This window comes from Motacilla alba, chromosome 4A (assembly GCF_015832195.1).
Source record: "Motacilla alba alba isolate MOTALB_02 chromosome 4A, Motacilla_alba_V1.0_pri, whole genome shotgun sequence".
Taxonomy (NCBI): Eukaryota; Metazoa; Chordata; class Aves; order Passeriformes; family Motacillidae; genus Motacilla; species Motacilla alba.
In genome coordinates, this window is record NC_052045.1 from 16,479,718 (window position 1) to 16,499,389 (window position 19,672).

The window sequence follows — 19,672 nt, forward strand, 5'->3', positions numbered from 1 at the left end:
CTTCTGATACACACAGGACATAGAATTCCTACTAGAAATGCAAATATTTAAAATATATGTACATATATGTCAGGCCTAGTACATGAGTAACCAGTCCAGCTACACAAAGGAAGGGCTGCACATTCCCTAGGGATGGAGATTAAACCAGCTGGAAGGGCAGGTGAGCCAAACTGTGCTGGGATACAGACACAGGCCACAAAGCTCAAGCACAAGCATCTTATCTTTTGAACACTGTAGCCCTGAAGAGTTCTGCTGGACCACACGTAGAATTGTTTTAAGCACAAATGGAGAAAGCATTCTTATATGAACAGGACATCTTGCATGAATAAAACAGAACCAACTTCCAAAGTTGTAATTTAGATAAAACATCAACGCTCCAAATGTCACTGAGGCCACACAAGGCCAGGTGGATGCACAAGCACATTTCCACAGGCACATTTCACTCCCCTTCACCCACAGAAACAGCACTCCATAAATTACTTTAAAGGAGAGCAAGGATCTCAAATGATGCAATGGGAAGGATGAAGAGTGTGTGCAAGAGCTGTCTGTATCAATACCCTGGCTATTGCTGGAGGTGTGTGAGCTCAGATATCGCAGTAGGGTTAACAAAAATATCTACCTTCTTATTGGCTACATTATACATAATCCTCCCTCCTCTCCTCTGCTTTTGGGAAAAAAAAAAAAAGAGAGAAATTAATTTCTGTTAGTATTGTAATCTACCTAACTTCTCATTTTTAGCAGCAGCTATGGAAAACCAGCTGACACAGTAGCTTTTCAAAGGTAATCCTCAGAAGGGCCCAGTGGTAGGGAATTTCCCACAATTTCAAAGCAAAATAAAGAAGTCCTTATATTGTTTGAGGGTTTAGGATTTTCTTAGCTCGCTGGTTGATAATCTGCCCGTACATGTCCCTGTTCAAACATGGTTGCTTCCCTGGTCAGTCAGTGAACGTTCCTGTATCAATGGTGTTCCAATTCCTTTACAAAAGGAATACCTGTAACACCTGATTGCAACCAAGCAACTGCACCTAATGAAGCATCCTATACCTACTGAAAATAAGGAGTTTAATGGGAACTAATCTTAGCTTTCACTGCTGCATTGCAGGGGCAGCAATGGAGGCTAATTTCTATCAGCTAAAATCCTTAATGAACAAAAAGCCAGAAGAGTGGAGGTATTTTTAGGATAATTTATCAGAAATACGGACAATTTTTAGATGTACCAAATGTGGTCTTAAGCAACAATTTAAACCCGTTTCAACAGATGTTTTAAATTGTATTTACCTCCACGCTTTTTGGGAGCTTCAGGTTTCATTTTAACGGTATTTCTGCTTCTAAATTCAGGCCCTTTAAAATCATCTTTGTCTTCATTCAGCACTGGCTCAGGCTGTACAACCACTGTACCTAGAATAATTTTATTTAGAAATTGGAAACCATTACACATCCAAGCGAAGTGCAAAAGTTCTGATTAATAAAGCCAACAAAAAAAAAAAAAAAAAGTGCAATCTGTTGACTAAAACTCAACATAGTTTTGAATGCACAGGTGTTCACAGAAAAAAAACCCAAAAACAAAAACCCAAAACCAACACCACACATTTCAAACTACATCTGTGTTGTAGCTGTAGGACAGAAGCCAAGGACTGAATGGGCTGAGGAGCAAATTCTGCTCTTTGTGCTCTGCTGTGGCATGGGCACAACAGGACTGTCACACTGCTGGGGGGTGCAGGACAGGAACTTGCTACCAATAAAGGACAGCACTTAAATCCCTCCAAACCCTGTGCTCTACTCTCTTTGCCCCCTTCTATTCAGTTTCCCTCATCCTCATTTATTTCAATGTGAAATGTACAAAAAAGCAATAGAATAAAACCTGCTTTGTCTTTAACATTCAAAATTTGACATTTTCATTTAAACAAAGTACTAATCAAAATTACATAAAGGGGGAAAAAACCTCTTTCCTATTTAAGAGCCCAGTTTTGTGGTGAGGACACTGAAAATAATCTAATGTTCTGAAAAAATCATTTTAGAGCGACTGCTCTCAATACTGCTACTCAAACAGTGAACAGCAGCAATTTCTCCTGTAACTTTCATAGGTAAGAACTGGAGGAGATTAATCCAACTTACACTGCAGCTAAGAGCAGAGGGATGCGGGCCTACAGTATTAACTGTTTCTAAAAGGTACTTAAAAATAAATCAAATAATGGCATTTTCCCCCCAGAGTTAGTTTTGCTTTTGTTGATCTAATTGCTAATAACCCTAGAGACAGAACAGTAAAATAAGACCTCCAAGTGACAGAGCTTGAGACTCCTGCAAAACAACAGAATAAATCATTTCCCCTGTTTTGTGATGGTTTAATACAGACGTCAGCAGGCATTTGAAATTAAGCCACCAGCACATCCTTGTGCACCCACAGATGAAAATCTGCTGGGTCCCAAACTGAAAGTGCTCAGGTTTTTGTGGGCAGAAAACCAACAGGGCCTTCAAGAGGCATTTTATTGATACATGTGCATTCTAGTGAATTATTTATGCTGCATCATAATCTTGGCTATTTGCTGAATTCAGAAGAAAAAAAACAACAAAAGAAAAACAAAAGAAAAAAACCATGACCTACCTTTAGGCAAGCTTTGCATATCTACATCATTCTCTGAGTTCTCATTTGAAATATCTTCATTTACAGTTTCATCTGCTATTTGTTCATCATCTGACCCAACATATTTTGTTACAACTGTAGGTTTCCTGCACAGACAGAAAAAGCCCCATGGTCTAACAAACAGTACAAACTGCAATTCAGGCAAGCTTTGCAGGCAAAACACCGTATGAACTGTGAAAAACTAACTTCTTTCCAAATTAATTAAAGACATGATGAGCTAGGATGCTCCAAGTTACTACTATACAATTGCAGGATAATTTTCTGGTTTGGAACAGGATTTCTCCCCTCCCACGTGAAACAGAAGTATATACTAATAAAATCTTTTTGTTGTAAAATTGAGGTGTGATGTATTTTTAAGAAAGTCACAATCCCAGGAAAGAAGTCTAAATGAAACACAGGTCTGCTCATGAATGTTATTCATCATTCCAGGTTTAACAGGCAGCACAAAGAGAACACACAGATATTAGCAAATTACAAAAAAAGCATCTTGGCAGAAGAGATGCTTGCAAGAAAATGAAGGAAATGCAGAAAGAAATAAAAAAACTGACTACTGAACAAAAGGATCAGCTGACAGAATTCTACACAAACTGTTTAAACTGAATCCATGAAAATGAATGAATTTACTATGTCAGGATGGAGAGAAAATAATACAAAATATGGAGCAAATTTTTCAGTAGCCTGAAGGCAATGCATGAACTACTGCAGGATACTGGTTTTGTCAATATAAGGTACAATATGATTAACGGATGAGTGAAAATCCCTTTAGTGATAAGACAGGAAGCAAAACACAGGACTAAAGAAGTACATAAATGAAAAGAGTTCAGCAGAACACAGGATTCAAAAGATGAGGGAGAAATGAAAGCCAAATATAAAACCACACTTGCAAATATGGCATCGAGACAAACATAAAAAGGAGACTGAAGAATATTAATTCCAGCAGACATGATAAAATAAAGCAACTTTGATAAAAATGAGAGAGAAATGAGATACTGACTTCTAAAGAGAAGTACCAAGGCAGCTGTTGAAAGCTCAACTCCCTGCACTGTTCACTGGGATTTAATAAAAATCACAGAGGACAGCATTTGAGTGAGCAGCAGCTGAGAGCAGATGAGGAGGAGCTTGACTGGACTAAGTCTGCTCTTACTTGGGACACAAATAATTTGTTTCCTTAGGTTCAAACAGTTGGTAAACAATTCACTCCATACTTTTTAGATCAAAGAAAGAACAAGAAAAAGCAGGGATACAGCAAATGGCAGCTTCTGCACAGGACAACTCAACAGCACAGTCTGATGCTGCACTCTCCCAACAGTGAAGCACATAAAAGCTTTTTTTCTGTATGACCCAAATCACATTTTTGGAAGAATCCTACATGTACAAACAGCAAGACTGAAGGAACTCTTGTATAAACTCCTTTGTCCTGAAGATGTGGAATAATCTTGTCTTTGTAAATAATAATCAAGCTCTAGCATCTTAACCTTTCATCTTGAGAAATGGTTTGAATTTTAAGTTGAATTTTAACCAGCATTCCATAACTTCGTGGATTTTTACCAAAAACATTCGACACAGTGTACCCACTTTTCTATAGCTTCCCACACCCAAAAACTTATTTATTTGGTTTTATTCTCCAAACCAACCTTTTGGAACGGGATGATCCTAAGGATTTGGTTCTTTCCGAAGAACTACTTCCCTAGAAACAAGAAAAAAATGTAGAAGTCAACACATTTATATCCAAGGGAACTGTCAAAAATCAGTTTCTTGCATTAACTAGAAACAACTCAGAAATCACCAGTGCCCTTGTAAAAAAACAATTTGAAAAGAGCAGCAGGAAGAGCAGTAATTAACTACAAGACAATTTCAACAGTCAATGCCAGTTCAGTTCAACTGAATCTCTGGAGTTTCAGGTCAGGAGTCAGCAGCTCACACAGGTTTGGGAATGCTCTTCTTGCTGTGTGAAGAAACCACACCCTTGCAGAGGGCTCTGGCACTCAGCAGTAGCAGCAGCCTGCAGCCACAAACTGCCAGCAGAACAGACTCTTGGTGTGTGGCTCATGTGCCAGAAAGCACTGGCTGCCTTCAGAGCAAAACTGATTTTGTCAATTGTTTTTGCACTCAGATCACAACTAGGGATGGGCAGTTGAAAATACCTGAATTTCCAGCAGGCCTGACACTGGCACTTGTGTTTTCTCTACAATGTTAAGATCTTGTTCACCAGAATGTCTCCAACAGGAGAACAGACAGAAGTGAAACACCACATGAAACATTTCTGCTCAGTTCAGCATGGATCCAGTGTGTCCATTTTTATTTTCTTTCAAAAAGGAAGCATATTTGCCTAAAGAACAACTGTTATCTGAGTAACAGGGTGAAGGGGGATGACATTAATGGGTGCTTCTGACAGTATTATTGAAGTATTTATTGCAAAAGCAACAGAGTGAACTCAAGCCACTGTGCACTAGACATGCAGCTAGAATTCAAAAGCATTTTTATTCCTACCTCGTCCTTGTTGTTCTCCATTGAAGCTGGACTTCCTTTAGGTTCTCTACTTTTACCTATGGAGAGAAATTCAAGGAGTCCATTGAAATGCAAGGAACATCCGAAGTTCTTCACACTGAACATCACAGCAGTGTTTATGTTTCACCAGCCCGGACAGAGATAAATGTGACTTCCAGAGACAAACTGGTGCACAACAGGAAAGACATTCCATTGTGTAGCATACATTTTACAGAAATAATTCAGAAATCCCTTTCAGTTCAAGCCCTGGGAGCCTTGCTGCTGGTGAAGAAATACTGAAGCACTGCAAGTGCAACTAATAATACCATATTAGTGCATTTTTTTGATATCTAAGAATTTACTACAAGTATTTTCTCTCACACATCTTGACATAAGAAACAAAGTATTAAATCTGGGATCATGGAACCACAGAAAAAAATCCCATTTGATCCGAGTTCTGATGAGAATTCCTATTTCTCAAGCTTGGGAACTGTGGAATATAAAGCCTAAAGACCTGCAACCTATTGGCACCTGCTCCAATCCACCAATCTTGGAAATGGAAGGGAAAGTTTGGAGTCCAGTGACTGAATGATTCCTTTATGAAGTTGCTCCATCAGTTTAGAAACAGCAGGATTTTAACAGATGCTACTGAGTAGGAAGTATAATTACAGGATACTTATCAGGATTATTTGTGATTTTTAAAAGAAGGTTACTAGCCCTGCAACTTCTCTATCCTTAAACTTCAGTTTGGGAAACACCAAACAATTCACTTCTATACTTTGAAAAAACTGAACCACTTAAGAGAATTCAATGCTGGATATTTCACCTCTGCAGAACTGAGTAAATTGCAGAGAAAATCATCCCACCATTTCCACACGTGAAGGAAGAAATACAAAATGGAAGCAGACAATGTTTTTGGCCTCTTTAAGCACCTGAAACTTCTTCTCTGGAATATTACAGGCATTCCCTATTGTGAAGGAGGAACCTGAGATGTGGAAGAAGGGTGACATTTCTGCTGGAGCTTGGGTACTGCCAACCTTCTACTCTTGACCAACTTTGCCCAAGTGATAAACCCATGGAAAATACCAGCTTGGAGAGCTTGGCAGAGCTTTCCCTGCTCTGGCAGCTCCAGTGAGCGCAGACTCTGCACTCAGACTGGCAGCCTGATGAACAAGTGCTATTCCAAAAGCAGCTGAACGTGTTCCAGTGCCAGCTTCTCCCTGTGCCCACCGCAGGGCCCCGTGTGCTGCAGCCACCCCCTCCCAGCTCAGTGCTGACCTGGCTGCTCCTGCCCAGCCACTCCAGGGCTGTCAGGGAGCAGAGCTTCCCCTGGGATTGCTGCTCCACTCTTGGAACAGGAGCAGGCAGGCTGGCTCTCCTGAGCTCTCTGTGACTCTGCTGCTGGCAGCCATGCAGTGGAAAGGAGGGAGACATCCAGTTCCAGTGCAGAGGGGATCAAGAACATTATTAAGGCTATAAAGCAAGCATTGCTTCCTGTTTTAACTGACCTCTGCGTGTGGCAGGGACAAAAGTTTAGGGTAGGAAATAATATCAGCTAACAGCCAACTGATTTCTAACATCCAGCCTTCCTGGGCCACACTTAACCACCTTCATCATCATCACCCTCCTCACAACACTCTACCCAATAGTTCACATATCCTTCAAATGCTGGAACAAAACAAGACCTTCAAGTAAATAAATCTGATTTGGCCCCAGTCACATCCATAACTTCCGCTCATAATGAGCACCCTCTGGATTTAAAAAAAAAAAAAAAAAAAGCACAGTTTGCTAAAGACATTTTTGTTATGCACAGAATATTGGGAAGGGAAGGAAATTTGCACAGTAAATTCTGGCATTTCCTAATATTTAAGTGTTTAATCCTGACTCTTCAACTTTAATATGTTCTTTTAGATCTCAAAACCAACACTAAAATGTGTCTGCTATGAATTTGCAAGTGCATCCATTTCAAAGACAATCTGTGTTTTACAGCAAGGAACCAAATGCTAATTTTTAACTGCAGAGGATAAAGGCAGAAGATTTCTTTTTCCCAGTGTGCTCCTCAGAAAAATTTCACTCTGAGATGCATCCACATGACAGTTTATTTTACTGTTCTGCTGAAGCACCACATGAGTAGTTTGTTTTTCCTGGGCTAACAGTCCAGTTTGATGCTGACATGAGGAGGTGAGTGCCACAGGCAGCAGACTCTCTCTCTAAATAAAACATTAAAAGATAAAAACTACACGCCAGAAAGCTCGTGGAAGATATTACTTAAAAAAACAGGAGTTTGAAAATAAACTCCAATACAGCCAGCACACTCTTCTCCTGCACTCAACCACATCAACACAACTTTCAGCTCATTAAGCAGTGGAGATTGAAAGGTTGTGCACCTGTATCCAGTCCAAGTTAAACTAAGAAACAAATTTAACCAGTTAAAAGATATTATTCAGTACTGACATGAAATAACTTCACTTTTAATCACTGTCATGTAATTGGTTAAACTTTGTTACCTATTTCTAACTTAGAAGTAAAAATTTCCAATTTTGACCTAGTGTAGGACTCTAGTTTTTTTAAAAGTATTATTTTCTTTTCAAATGTTTCTAGATTATATGTAAAAAGTCTTTTTCAAATTACTACGAAAGCATAATCTCCAGAACTCCTCCCACACCCACAAGGACTGCAGAAGAGTTACTACAGCAGAAAACCAAGACACTGCATTTATAAATTCAGGAACACTGAACAAGGAACTCCTAGCACAGCAAATACCTGTGTGTCTGATATCTCATGTTTCAGGGAAGGGAAATTACCAGAAGATTAGATTTTTTCACCTTTAGAAAGATTCAGAACTGAAATAAATATTGTACCAAAGGCCTACTGTGCATTTATCAAGCTATCACCACTTAAATCACATAAAGACTTGGTAAAATTACTCCAGTGAAGCGTGATATAGTGAAATAACAACATCAAGTTGACTTTAGAATCACATATACAATGAAAATGAACACAAAATGTCTTTTTACCTATACTTTTGTTTTTAGATAATGCTGGAGGAGAGTTTGCGTCCTCAGATTCTTCTGATGAGTGAGCCAAGAAGTCATGGAGTTTCTGTACCAATGTATTCAACTTGCTTTCACTGTTGAAAATACAAGTAATACCCAGAGTTATCTACACATCTCACTCTAATTTATGAAGCTTGAAAGCTTAAAGAGATGTAAACATTTGTTTCTGCATGAGTATACAGAGCAAATAAAAAACATATAATTTTTCTAAATACTGAATGAAATAGTAGGTGCAGCCTTAGTGACAAAACTGCATAAAGTCTATTTTAAGTAATTTTCACTGTTTATATACAATTATATTAATTATTGACAAAATTCAAGAAAGTCTGAGTGGTAATGCTGCTATGACATGAAGACAGCAAAAAATTAATATTCTACTTGTCAGAAGCCAGACAGGTAAGAATAATAAAATCTTGATTTTATTTTTTAAAATGTCACCTTTGGGATATAAACCACTAGAACTAACAGAAGAGTTTCACCTGCAAGCTTAGACACAAACAGGTCCACTGAATATGACAGTGAACAGTTCAGTGAATATGACAGGTCCACTGGATATGAAAGTTTGCTGATGCAAAACTTTTATTAAATCTACCATCTACATACATGTTGTGAAGTGTTAATTTTATCGAGAAACAACCATGCAGGACCAGATCACTCCTTGATCTGTTTCTTTGAGTGCTGATGCTTAATTCATAAAAAATAATCCCCTGGCAACTTTCACTAGACACTTGTAGACCCCAGGAACAGTCCTGAGTACATTTACTGACCACAGCAAAAAGCAACATCTTGATCCTAGGCTTGCCTTAAAAAGCTGTTCCATTTCACACCCTCCGTGTTACCCCTGGCATTTCATATGGTTTATTTCTCCCTAAACTCCTACAATTTCCCAGGACAAGGCTTTTCCAGCTGCCCTGGCCAAGGCCAAGGGTGCTCAGCCCCTGTTCAGAAGGTGCCAGGGAGCTGTTTGCTCCCTCCCCTCCTTATCAGCCCTCTGGAATCTGCAGCTGATCTGTCCTGACTCATCACCCCTTATCTGCTGCTCCAGATGTTTTTCCCACTCCTGACCTGCCCTATCCCCAGCAGAAGTGAGCCCAGATGAAGGATAAAGGCTTCCCACCCTTCCCACTGCTTGTTTCCCCATTAATTTCAAAATAGTCTTCTAACAGCAAGAAGAAATTACATTTTCTGTGCCTGTTTTATTGGTTGTAAGAACTTTTGAATACTCAACCTGAGCAGTCACCTTTACCATCACTACTGTTTCTCTAACACATCAATTTATTAACTTCTGACTTTCAATTTGTTATTGCTAAAAAAAAATCTCATTTTATCAGAAGGACGTGCAGCCGAGTGCTCTCTTGAGCCTTGAGTGAACATCCTCACATCAGTGCCAGTGACTATTCCAACCAGTGAAAAGAACAACATAAAACAGCATAAACCATCCATTTAAAAAACAAAAATCATCCACTATTTCTTTAAATCACCTGAGGTACTCAAAATAAAACAAAATAGCACTTTGCAATGAAAAGATTTTCTGCATGAGCGAAGGGCACTTTTCTTTTGAGACTACATATGCACCATCAATCACTGGAGCAAGCCTGAAAGAGCAGAACAAAGCTCTTTAACTCTCAAGAGTACCTTAAAATTTTTCTCTCAATCTGTCCAAAAGTCTTTCCCTCTAATTACTGGACTCATGCTGCTATACAACTGCCAGCTCCCTAATCTTGGGCTTCCCTTTTTCTCATGGACGGAAGGCATACTTGGAAAACATTACAGAAGATGATAATGGTGCACTGCAGTCTTAACAGCTTGCATGCTCTCCTTTAGAAAGGCGATTTAATGACAATTTACTCGCATTAAGTGAAAAAAAATTAGAGTTGTTCAGAATTATTTGATAGTAAAAGCATATAAAGAGATTTTATATCCATTCCAGATGGTCTGAAGAAATAAAGCACATTTAGAAAGGCCACAAGAAAGAACATTTTTGGTAGTAAAAACAACAGCAAAAAAAAGCCACACATGTGGAATTCTGCTCATTTAGTTTATAAATAACTTGTTTTGGTAGCAGCATTTTAGAAAGAAAATGGGAGCTAGAGATGAGTTCAGTATTACTATTGTCAACATAGAATGAATTCAGAATAGTACCCATGTGTCTTTGTGACTAATACTTGGAACACTATCTACTACCATTCATTAACTCTTATCCTAACTAACGTAAAATTATCATTTTCAGAGCAAAGTGTTCTTGCTGACAGCCAACCAAAGAAGATGATATACAAACTAATACTAAAAAGTATTCTCAACTTGCTTTTTCTCTTGATTATTCATCATTTTATACCATAAGCCTTTGTTAAGGAGTACCAGGTCAAATCTAAGTAAAGGTGTTACACTTATGAAATGTTAATTTAGGGCAATGCTTCATCTGGTTTTGTACAAGTGATTTTATGTCACTCATTTATACTTGAGAAATAATAATCTATTATTTTTGTTTAAAGATTCTACTGGAAAATGTTATTCTTTGCAGTACAGACCCAGTCACTACTAAATTGATCACAACTTATAAACGTGTGGTTTTAATAAACATAGGAGCCTAAAAATGTAGAACCATCTCTGAAGCACTACTGAGGCAAACAGGCTCCTCTACACTGACAGTCCCCACACTATTTATTAGTGTTTTCACACTGAGTTTTCCAAGCAAATGGCTTCCCCACCACTGCAGAGCTATTTCAACACTGTTCAGCCTAATTAAAACAGGACTGAAAGGGAAGGTGCCCTGCTATTATTGGTTGGGCCATGAACCTGATTTGTGACCTTGGGAGCTACCTTGGAATGTACCATTCCTTACTTACATTCACAGCAAGTGCTGTTAAAGCAAACAATAAACGCCTGGCCCTTACAGGGTAACAAAACACCCCGAGTAGGCAAATTACCTATAAATGAGTCCATAAATAATTAGAATAAATAAAGACAGGTTGTGTCATAATCTAGACATAACACTTCAAGTGGCTGTTGAGTGCTGTTCCCTGGACGTCCTTACCTGTACCAGGTTTGTGTGGCCAGGCTTTGGTAGTGGGGGGCTACAAGGCTGACAGACTTCTGTGCAGAGATGCCAAAAGCTTCCTAAAAGCTGAGCCAACACCAGCCTGCTCCAAGAGGGACACGCTGCTGGCCAGGGCTGAGCCCATCAGCGGTGCCCAGGGTGGGTCTGGGATTATGCATTTGGGAAGGGCAACCCGCAGCAAAGCAGCAGCTGGGAGAGAGGAGCAAGGATGTGACAGCAACAGCCCTGCAGACACTGAGGCCAGGGGAGAAGGAACATCAGGGTCAGAGGAGAGACCCAGCTGCAGCCCATGGGGGTCTACAGGAGAGCAGAGACCCAGCTGCAGCCCATGGGGGTCTACAGGAGAGCAGAGACCCAGCTGCAGCGCATGGGGGTCTACAGGAGAGCAGAGACCCAGCTGCAGCCCATGGGGGTCTACAGGAGAGCAGAGACCCAGCTGCAGCTCATGGAGTGTGCCTTAAGTTTTAGCTTTCCTATTTTCCAGACTCTGTACTGCATTAGTATATAACTCTGAACTTCATAGAAGTGTTAGCAAGCTCTCCTCACAGCTCAGTCAGACAAATCAATTATTTTCCAGCCCCAGAACCAAGGGCACTGCTGCAGCTTCAGGCCCAAAAAGCGCAAACAACAGAGAATTGAGGAGAGCAAACTGAGAGGATGGGGCTGCATCACCTGGAGCTGGAGTTGGACAATGAACCCCAGTATGGAAATAGACCAAAACTTATAAAAGTGTGAAAACTCATGACCCTCGTCCATCTTGGGTGTAGCCCTGGCAGGGCTCTTGCACTGCCCAAGGTGGATCCTGTGAAGGCCTTTCAATAAATCCCCACTTTATTCCTGTAACTCTGTCCAGCCTCTGCTCCAGGCAGCCTCTCAAGGCATCAGGAGCACTCCACACCTGCTCAGGGTGATGCCCAAAGGAGGCTGTGATCCCACAGGAACCCTCTGCTGGAGCAGCCCCTTCCTGAGCCCCGTGGGATGGGAAAGGACCACGCTGGAGCAGCTCAGGAAGAGCTGCAGCCCATGGGAAGGGCCCACATGGGAAAAGTCCATGGAGAACCATTTCCCAGGGGAGGGACCCCACCTCCTGCACTGCTCACCAGCAGGAGGCAGAGAATGAAGTAAAATTGAACCCAGGAGAAAGGAAAGGGTGGGGAGAAGGTATTTTAACACTGGGGATTTATTTCTCATTACTGTACTCTGATTTGATTGGCAATAAATTGAGCTGATTTCCCCAAGCACAGTCTGTTTTGCTCGTGATGGCACTTGCTGGGTGATGTCCCTGCCCTGATCTCAACCTCAACTTTTCACTGTCCCCTGCGTCCCCTGCCCAGCTGAGGAGGGGCAGTGACACAGTGGGTACCCACCACGACCTCACCCCCTGTGCCAGCTGATGACTGTGCTTCCCCAAAGCGAATCACATCACCTTGGACAAATAAAATTTTAACCAACAGTTTTCATTTGGATCCAACTTGCCACACATTCACATGATCATATTTCTTCTGAAGGCAGGTGAGGTGATGAAAATTCATTACCAGGGCAGTGGAAGGAGCAGCACTGACCACCTCAGCAGCAAACCCAGGACACACTGGACTATCCTCTGCAACTGCACTGAAAACCTCGTTCTTGCACTCAGTTCCTATTTGCTTGCTTAAGACACTTTAAAAGTGAAAGTGGGGAATGTCCCAGTTATTGTCAACATCAGTAATTTAAAAGCTGTATTTTCTTTAAACAAACACCTACCGGCTATTACTCTAAACAAGTGTCCCTCATGCGCATTTCAGTGGCTCCTGAAAGTGGCACAGGAGTCCTTTCCAGCTTTTATCTATCCCAATGCTGGCAAATATTTTTTTTAACCATATGTCTTCCTTGAATTCAACACTTGTCTAGGATTTTTCTACATTTAAACTTTTCACATAGTTCAAGGCACAAGTTTTTTCAATTCATGTTTACAGTTGCTTCAGATTAAGTCTCAGTCATTTTTCACTTTTGAAACTGAAACACTGCAGAACAACTATTCAGCAGACAAAATTAAACAATCCTTAGGAAAAATAATTAAAGAAAAATAAAACCAGATGTGCTTTTAAATCGCTGGTCTTTAGACTGCCATCCTCTGCTTCAGACTGTATCCCTGTGTGAACAGCAGAAATCCAAAAACCCACAGCAAGACTCTCAGTATTTTATTTAGGATGATGAGAAGAGAGACTACTCCTCAGCCTTGATATAATCAGGCCAGTATTCTGTCACCTGCTAATCTTCATAAAAGTTTTTCCTGATGAGAAGGAAAAGGGTTAGAATTAGCCCAATTCAAAGAGTTCAGTTACGAGGGTAGAGCCTACATTGTTGTTTCACACAAAATACGTCAATGTTGTGGCTGAACACACATGAATGAAATAGCTTAAAGTTGTGGGAAAGAGTGAAAGAGGAAAAATGTCCAGTAGGAGTTGTTTTATTTTCTTATCCCAATTGAAAAAATGGAGTGAACACACCATACCTGCCATGTCCTAAGAAACTTACTTCTGTCAGAAAAAATATACAACCAGAAAATAAAATCAGCCTACCATTATATTACTTGAACAAGTAAAATATGATTTCATAATGGTGGGGAAACAGAGCACTTCATCCCAGTGTTTGTTTTCTAACTCAACAATGGTTTTCTGCAGGCAAAAGCAGCATGACACTCTAAGTCCTAGGTCAGATTCATATTTTGCACCTCACTTACACTGACACACCGATTCTGCCAAACCAGGTGAGGTTTTACACTCAGGATTCACACCATCTGGTTGTGTTGGCATGAAGCAGCTCTGCTGCCCAAGGGCACAAACCCTCACACCCTGCACACACCTGATGCCATCCACACTCAGTTCTCTCCTTCCTCCTCCGCCCCACACCTGATCTCCACTCTGGAGAGCCCTTGGTCCAGCCCTCAGCACAAGCAGAGGCAGGAACAGGAGGCCACCCAGGACAATGTCCAGCCAGGTTCCAAGCGACTCCACAGCTGGAGGCCCCACAATCTTTCTGGGTGAGCTGCCTGGGTCTGACCATTATCACAGCAAAGCACTTCCCTCGTGTGAGGAGGAACTGTACCACGCTGAACTGACTGGATCAGAACCTCAGAAAATACCTGAACACTAAAGCTCTGGCTGAAAAGAGATGGAGGCATCCAGCACCTCATCAGAGATTCTGTTCCTAACACTTTGTTAACATACATTCACTTTTTTACTTTGTTTAGAACTGACTTTTAATCCACAGGGGCTTAATCAAGTGATACCTGGTGCAGTTGAAGACACTCGATGATGTGGATGAAGTAATTTTGGAGCTTAAATACAGCATAACAGGTTCAGATAAGTAAACAGAATTATCTTCCTCCAGACACACAAGGGGAATGAGAAAGCAACAGTTCAAAGTCACTAAGAGACTCTTTATTCTGTTCAAGAAAGCTTACACAATTTCTTTCTGTTCACGTGGTGTGACTTATCACACTTCATTCACTAAGAAGTGAAAAAAACAACTTTGTTTTTAACCTGTTTCTATAATGAGATCTTAAAAAAACCCAAACAAGCAACATCATCACAAATCCACAAGGAAACTTAAGACAATCTCATTGTTAGGCTGGTTTCAATGCCACACTGAAGTGTAACTTCAACGGTGAAATACCCTGCAAGCTGAGAAGGACTGGAGCTGCCACTTGAAAACTAAACACAACACTTTCACCCTTAGGAGACGAAAACCATGGGAGTGCACAGGGAAGGGAAGGGAAGGGAAGGGAAGGGAAGGGAAGGGAAGGGAAGGGAAGGGAAGGGAAGGGAAGGGAAGGGAAGGGAAGGGAAGGGAAGGGAAGGGAAGGGAAGGGAAGGGAAGGGAAGGGAAGGGAAGGGAAGGGAAGGGAAGGGAAGGGAAGGGAAGGGAAGGGAAGGGAAGGGAAGGGAAGGGAAGGGAAGGGAAGGGAAGGCCCCATGACCAAGAGCATCAGGGACCCCCAACTCTAAAAATGCCTTTTGCTTCATTTGTCTTCTGCTCCCTGGAGCTGATCACAGGTTCTCAACAAAACTTCCTTCAGTACCAACTCTGCTGAGACTCAAAGCCTGGCCCTTCAGTTCTCCCACATATTCCCAATCACAGCTGCCACAACTTTGAGGGCTGAAGCTCATCCCAAGCACAGGTTTTCATTTTACAAGACAAAAGCCACCTCAGTCTCAAATTTATTGCCTATTTTTTAGTCTTGCTTTACATGACAGATGCATTTGCCCAACAAAGCTGAACCTATTAAAACTTACAGCTGGACCCAGAGAAAAATTTCTACAACTACGCAGCTTTTGGACTTGCAAATGAACTGCTTCAATGGCACTACAGCTGACATTGGTCAGCAACCTGTCATCAAGTTCTTGATTTTTTTCAAGGTTTCTCTCCTTTTCTAATAAAAAACAACAACAAAACACATCAACACAAATGAATCCATCACCCACCCTGAGTGACAACTACATTTCATCACAGAGTGTGAAAGCTTTATGCTCCTCCTTCAGTAAATAAATCAGGACACTTCACCCCTTTTAAAGTCAACACAAAACCTTCCATTATATTTGCCACTGAATTTCTACAATTTCTTCATTCTCCTGCTGCCACGCCAAGGGAATAACCTGCCACTGACCCATCCATGAACTCATTCATGTCTCCAAATCACCTGAGGCACGAGCTGAGCTCCAGCGACACAAAATGCGATTTCATGAGGTTCAGCACTGTCCTTAGGCCTTCCCTTTAGCAAAGACCCTTCTGGTAATCCAGTTTAAAATGGTCACAGGCTGCAGGCATTTGTTTTTATGATGAACACAGCACATTTTAGCATTACTTTGATATTCTCTTTTGGTGAGGTATCAGCACATAAAAAGGAGTCTCTTTTCCACTCTTTGAGCAGAGGGTGGAGCAGTTAGTCAATAACAGCAAACTGAGAATTTCAAACCCCTGTTAAGGTCACCCTCTTGCAGAATTTGTATTACACACCCCTCTGATGCACCAAACTGTTTCCTAGAAAATTAAGATACCTTCAGTAAAGCCCTATATAAAGTTTGCAAAGTCCTAACAGACAGTATTGAACAAAACCAGAAATAACAAAGTCTCTGCAGTCAGTCCCTCTCCCAGCAAATTTCATTTCAGTGCTGCAGATACTGGTTCTGGGGCACAGCTGCACTGAAGATGACACAGTTTCGCTCTTCTTCAGGAAGAGCTGAAGAATCTGCCTATGCCCATTCCAGAACAGCGTGGAAGACAGAGAACTTTCACCGTCCCTTTAGGGAATACAGAAGATTGGTGTTGACTTACTTCCAATTATATCATTGTGGCATCAAGTAACACACCTCAAACAACCCTGCAATATCACTCAGAACAAAGACATTCAACTGATTCAGAAACGCAGACAATTTAATAAAATCTTTAAAACCAAGTGACCAATATCACAAGGTGAGGTGAAAAGCCTGGATTAAAAAAACCCTAAGAACTAAGCCTATTTTGCCAACTTAAAAAAAAAAAAACCAAACTACATTCATTGATTACAGATAGTTCAAGTGAGGAAAATTCAGAACTTGGTTTCTTTTGCTATTGCTGTGCTTATGTTGTACAATGTATGAACTGGTAGGAACAGGTTAGGTCATTGTGACAAAGATTTCTCCCCTTGAAAAGGAAAGGACAAGAAAAAAAAGTTTTTGGGGCAAAAATTCTTGAGGCATCTTTATAAATATTTACAGAGGCAGCACTTCTAAAAAATTTTTAGGAGGTTACTCCAGTTTTCATAATTCTAAATTTCCCATTCGGGACATGGGAGACTCCCAGGATCTTAACATTAAATAAAAGTACTCTTGTAACAAAAGTTTAAAACTTCTGTGGGAGCAGACTAGAATGGATTGATGTTTTTCCTCTGAAACACTGTAAGTCAATGTTCCACAAGGGCTGGGAATAGATTTTCCATCCAAATTCAGTTTTTTGCACATCTTCCCAAGAGCTGTAAGAGCGGTCCCCCAGTCCTTTATTTCTGCACACCTCTGACATGGACAAACTGCAGAGAGCAGAGGGTGAAGTGACACAAACACAGGCAGCTGACAGCCAACAGCACTTGTGGCATATGGGAACAAAAGAGGAAGACAGGGTGTGTTTTTCTTCTTCATTTCCTTCTCGCCACCTCCAGCTTTAGGAAGAACTGGACTGGACAAGGCAAGGCCCATGCAATGTCCAGCGCCATGTGTGGCACTGCAGCGCCACGTCCAGCTCCTGACACAGATCCTGCGAGCTACAAACTGCTCCAGATGAGCTCTGCAAGGATGGGAACTGCAGCAAACATCTAAACTGAGTGAGAACTGAGCTCATGAACAGAAGGAAAGTTTGGAGCATCAAGAAATTGTTATGCCCGTCTACTTAAACCAGGTTTGTCACAGGGCTGCTTGCTCTGTGGGCAGATCCCAGCCAAAGACTGCACACGATCTCAGATCTATTCTGTCCATGCTTTTTGATCTGCAAGATCCCCAATAATCTGAAATAATCCCATCCTCTGCGCAGGTAATCTAAGAATTACATGGAAAATGTATGAGCTTCTGCATCCTCTCCCTCCAAAGCAGCCCCTTGCTAGTAACACCAATTGTGGCACTAATAACACCATAGGAATATGGAAAGGGTTAAGTACAAATATCACAGACCAGGAGCAAGTGGTTCAAAAGAAACCAAACAAGATTATGGACAACGGGGAACAAAATATGACAATCACAATAAAACAAAAAGCAAAGCGGTCCAAATGGAGGAGCATTTTTCAGAATATAAAATACTAATGGTGACTGCAAACCAGACCATAAATATTAGTAACTCAGATCTTTCTGTTCTACAAAAATAAAACTCTACGCCTGATTTCAAGGGCTGGAGAAGAAAAAGGAGAAAGCCCCTTAATTAGCACTTCAGTCTACACAACAAAATAAACACTCCAACAAAAGAAGTTGTTTAAACTGTCAAAGCACTTTAAGAACACAGAGAGGAGAAAGTGGGAGTGAGAAGGAGAAAGGATGAGAGATGGACCATCTCTGTCTTACAAAATAAGGAAAAAAATACATGCAGAAGAAACTGCTAACTGCTAGGAAGTCATGCAGCAAATAATGTATATTTGCAACGCTCATGACCTACATCAGCACGTGACCAAAATCAACAGTGATGATAATCATCAAAAACCTCTTTCTTCTAGACTCCTAATTGGAAGTGTGAAGGCTTCAAAAAGAAGCAATACAAAAGGGGAGAAAAACCACTCTCCCTTCAACTTCTGTCTAAAATGACACAGTAGTTATGAACTACTAAAATAAGGCGGGAGGTGAAGACACACACAAATGACCCCAGAAAAAACTTTACCCAAGGCTCAGCACTAAAGCCGGAATGACGAGCACTGAAGACGCAGTGACGCCTCTCCATCACGGTTTGCAGATATGTGTGGGTCAAGCGGGAGGGTCAAGCGACACCCCCTCATGGCCGGTGCAGCGCCTCAGGCACGCGGCGCGGCTGCGGCGGAGGGACTGCGGGGCTCAGAGCCCGGGGATTCGGACAAAACCGAAAGCACACAAAGACAACTATTTATGAACACTTTAACATGGCGCCTCTCTCAGCCCGACTTCCCGGGCGTCTGTCGGTTGCCGCCGATCCGCGTCAGCCCCGCGGCCGGCCGGACGGAGCGGCACGGCGGCCGCTGCCCGCGCCGGGCTCGGCGGAGCTCCCGCCGCGCTCGCACGTGGGGCGGGGGCCGCCCCCGGGGCCTTCCCGCCGCGCGGAGCGGTCCCTCCCGCCCTCCGCGCCGGGCCCGGCCCCGCCGCCCAGGCCGAGCGCGGCGCTGCCCTCCCGCCGCCATCCCGCCTCCCGCCACCATCCCGCCAGGGCTGCGCCGCGCCGGGCCCGGCCCCGCCCCACCCCGCGCGGCCGCCGCGGAGCCGCCCGGCCCGGCCGTACCTCACGGGCTCTGCGGTCATGACTCCGCCGCCGCTGCTCGGAGCGGAGCGGCCGCCCGGGCCGGGGCCGCGCTCAGGCGCTGGGCGCAGACAAAGCCACGGCCGCCGCCATCGCCAGCGCCGCCGCCATCTTATCGGAGGGAGCCCGAGGGGACCTGCCTCCTGCCGCCGTCCTCCTCCGCCGCCTCCCATTGGCTCACGGCCGCCCACAGCTATTTTCTGATTGGGCGGCGCCGCGCCGACTGTTGCTAGGGCAGTTTACGTCACCATCCCAACCTTCCCCGCGCTGATTGGCTGGGGCGTGGCTGACGTCACGCTGGCGTCATGGACCGAGGTCCGTGACATCATTTCGTAACAAAGTGCACTGACACCTGTGCCCAGCAGGGGGCCCCAGCGCGCGGCTGCGGCCATGGCGGCGGGAGCCCGGCGCTGACACGTGCCGGGATGGACAGCGGGGACAGGAGCCCGT

General features: G+C 42.7%; 1 protein-coding gene across 10 annotated transcripts in view; it reads right to left on the bottom strand.

Annotated features, from left to right (window-relative positions):
- Positions 1-19,410, bottom strand: part of ATRX (ATRX chromatin remodeler) — a 68,117-nt gene extending 48,707 nt beyond the window's left edge. For 4 of the 10 annotated variants that reach the window (XM_038123195.1, XM_038123193.1, XM_038123200.1 and 1 more), the window contains exons 1-6: positions 19,205-19,410; positions 8,146-8,258; positions 5,132-5,187; positions 4,276-4,328; positions 2,603-2,727; positions 1,279-1,398 (exon numbers count right to left, since the gene is read on the bottom strand). In XM_038123195.1, coding sequence (XP_037979123.1) covers positions 1,279-1,398; positions 2,603-2,727; positions 4,276-4,328; positions 5,132-5,187; positions 8,146-8,258; positions 19,205-19,395 — 658 coding nt within the window. In that variant the 5' untranslated portion in view covers positions 19,396-19,410. The other 6 variants (XM_038123197.1, XM_038123201.1, XM_038123194.1 and 3 more) reach the window with 6 other exon arrangements.
- Between the last annotated feature and the right edge of the window lie 262 nt (positions 19,411-19,672).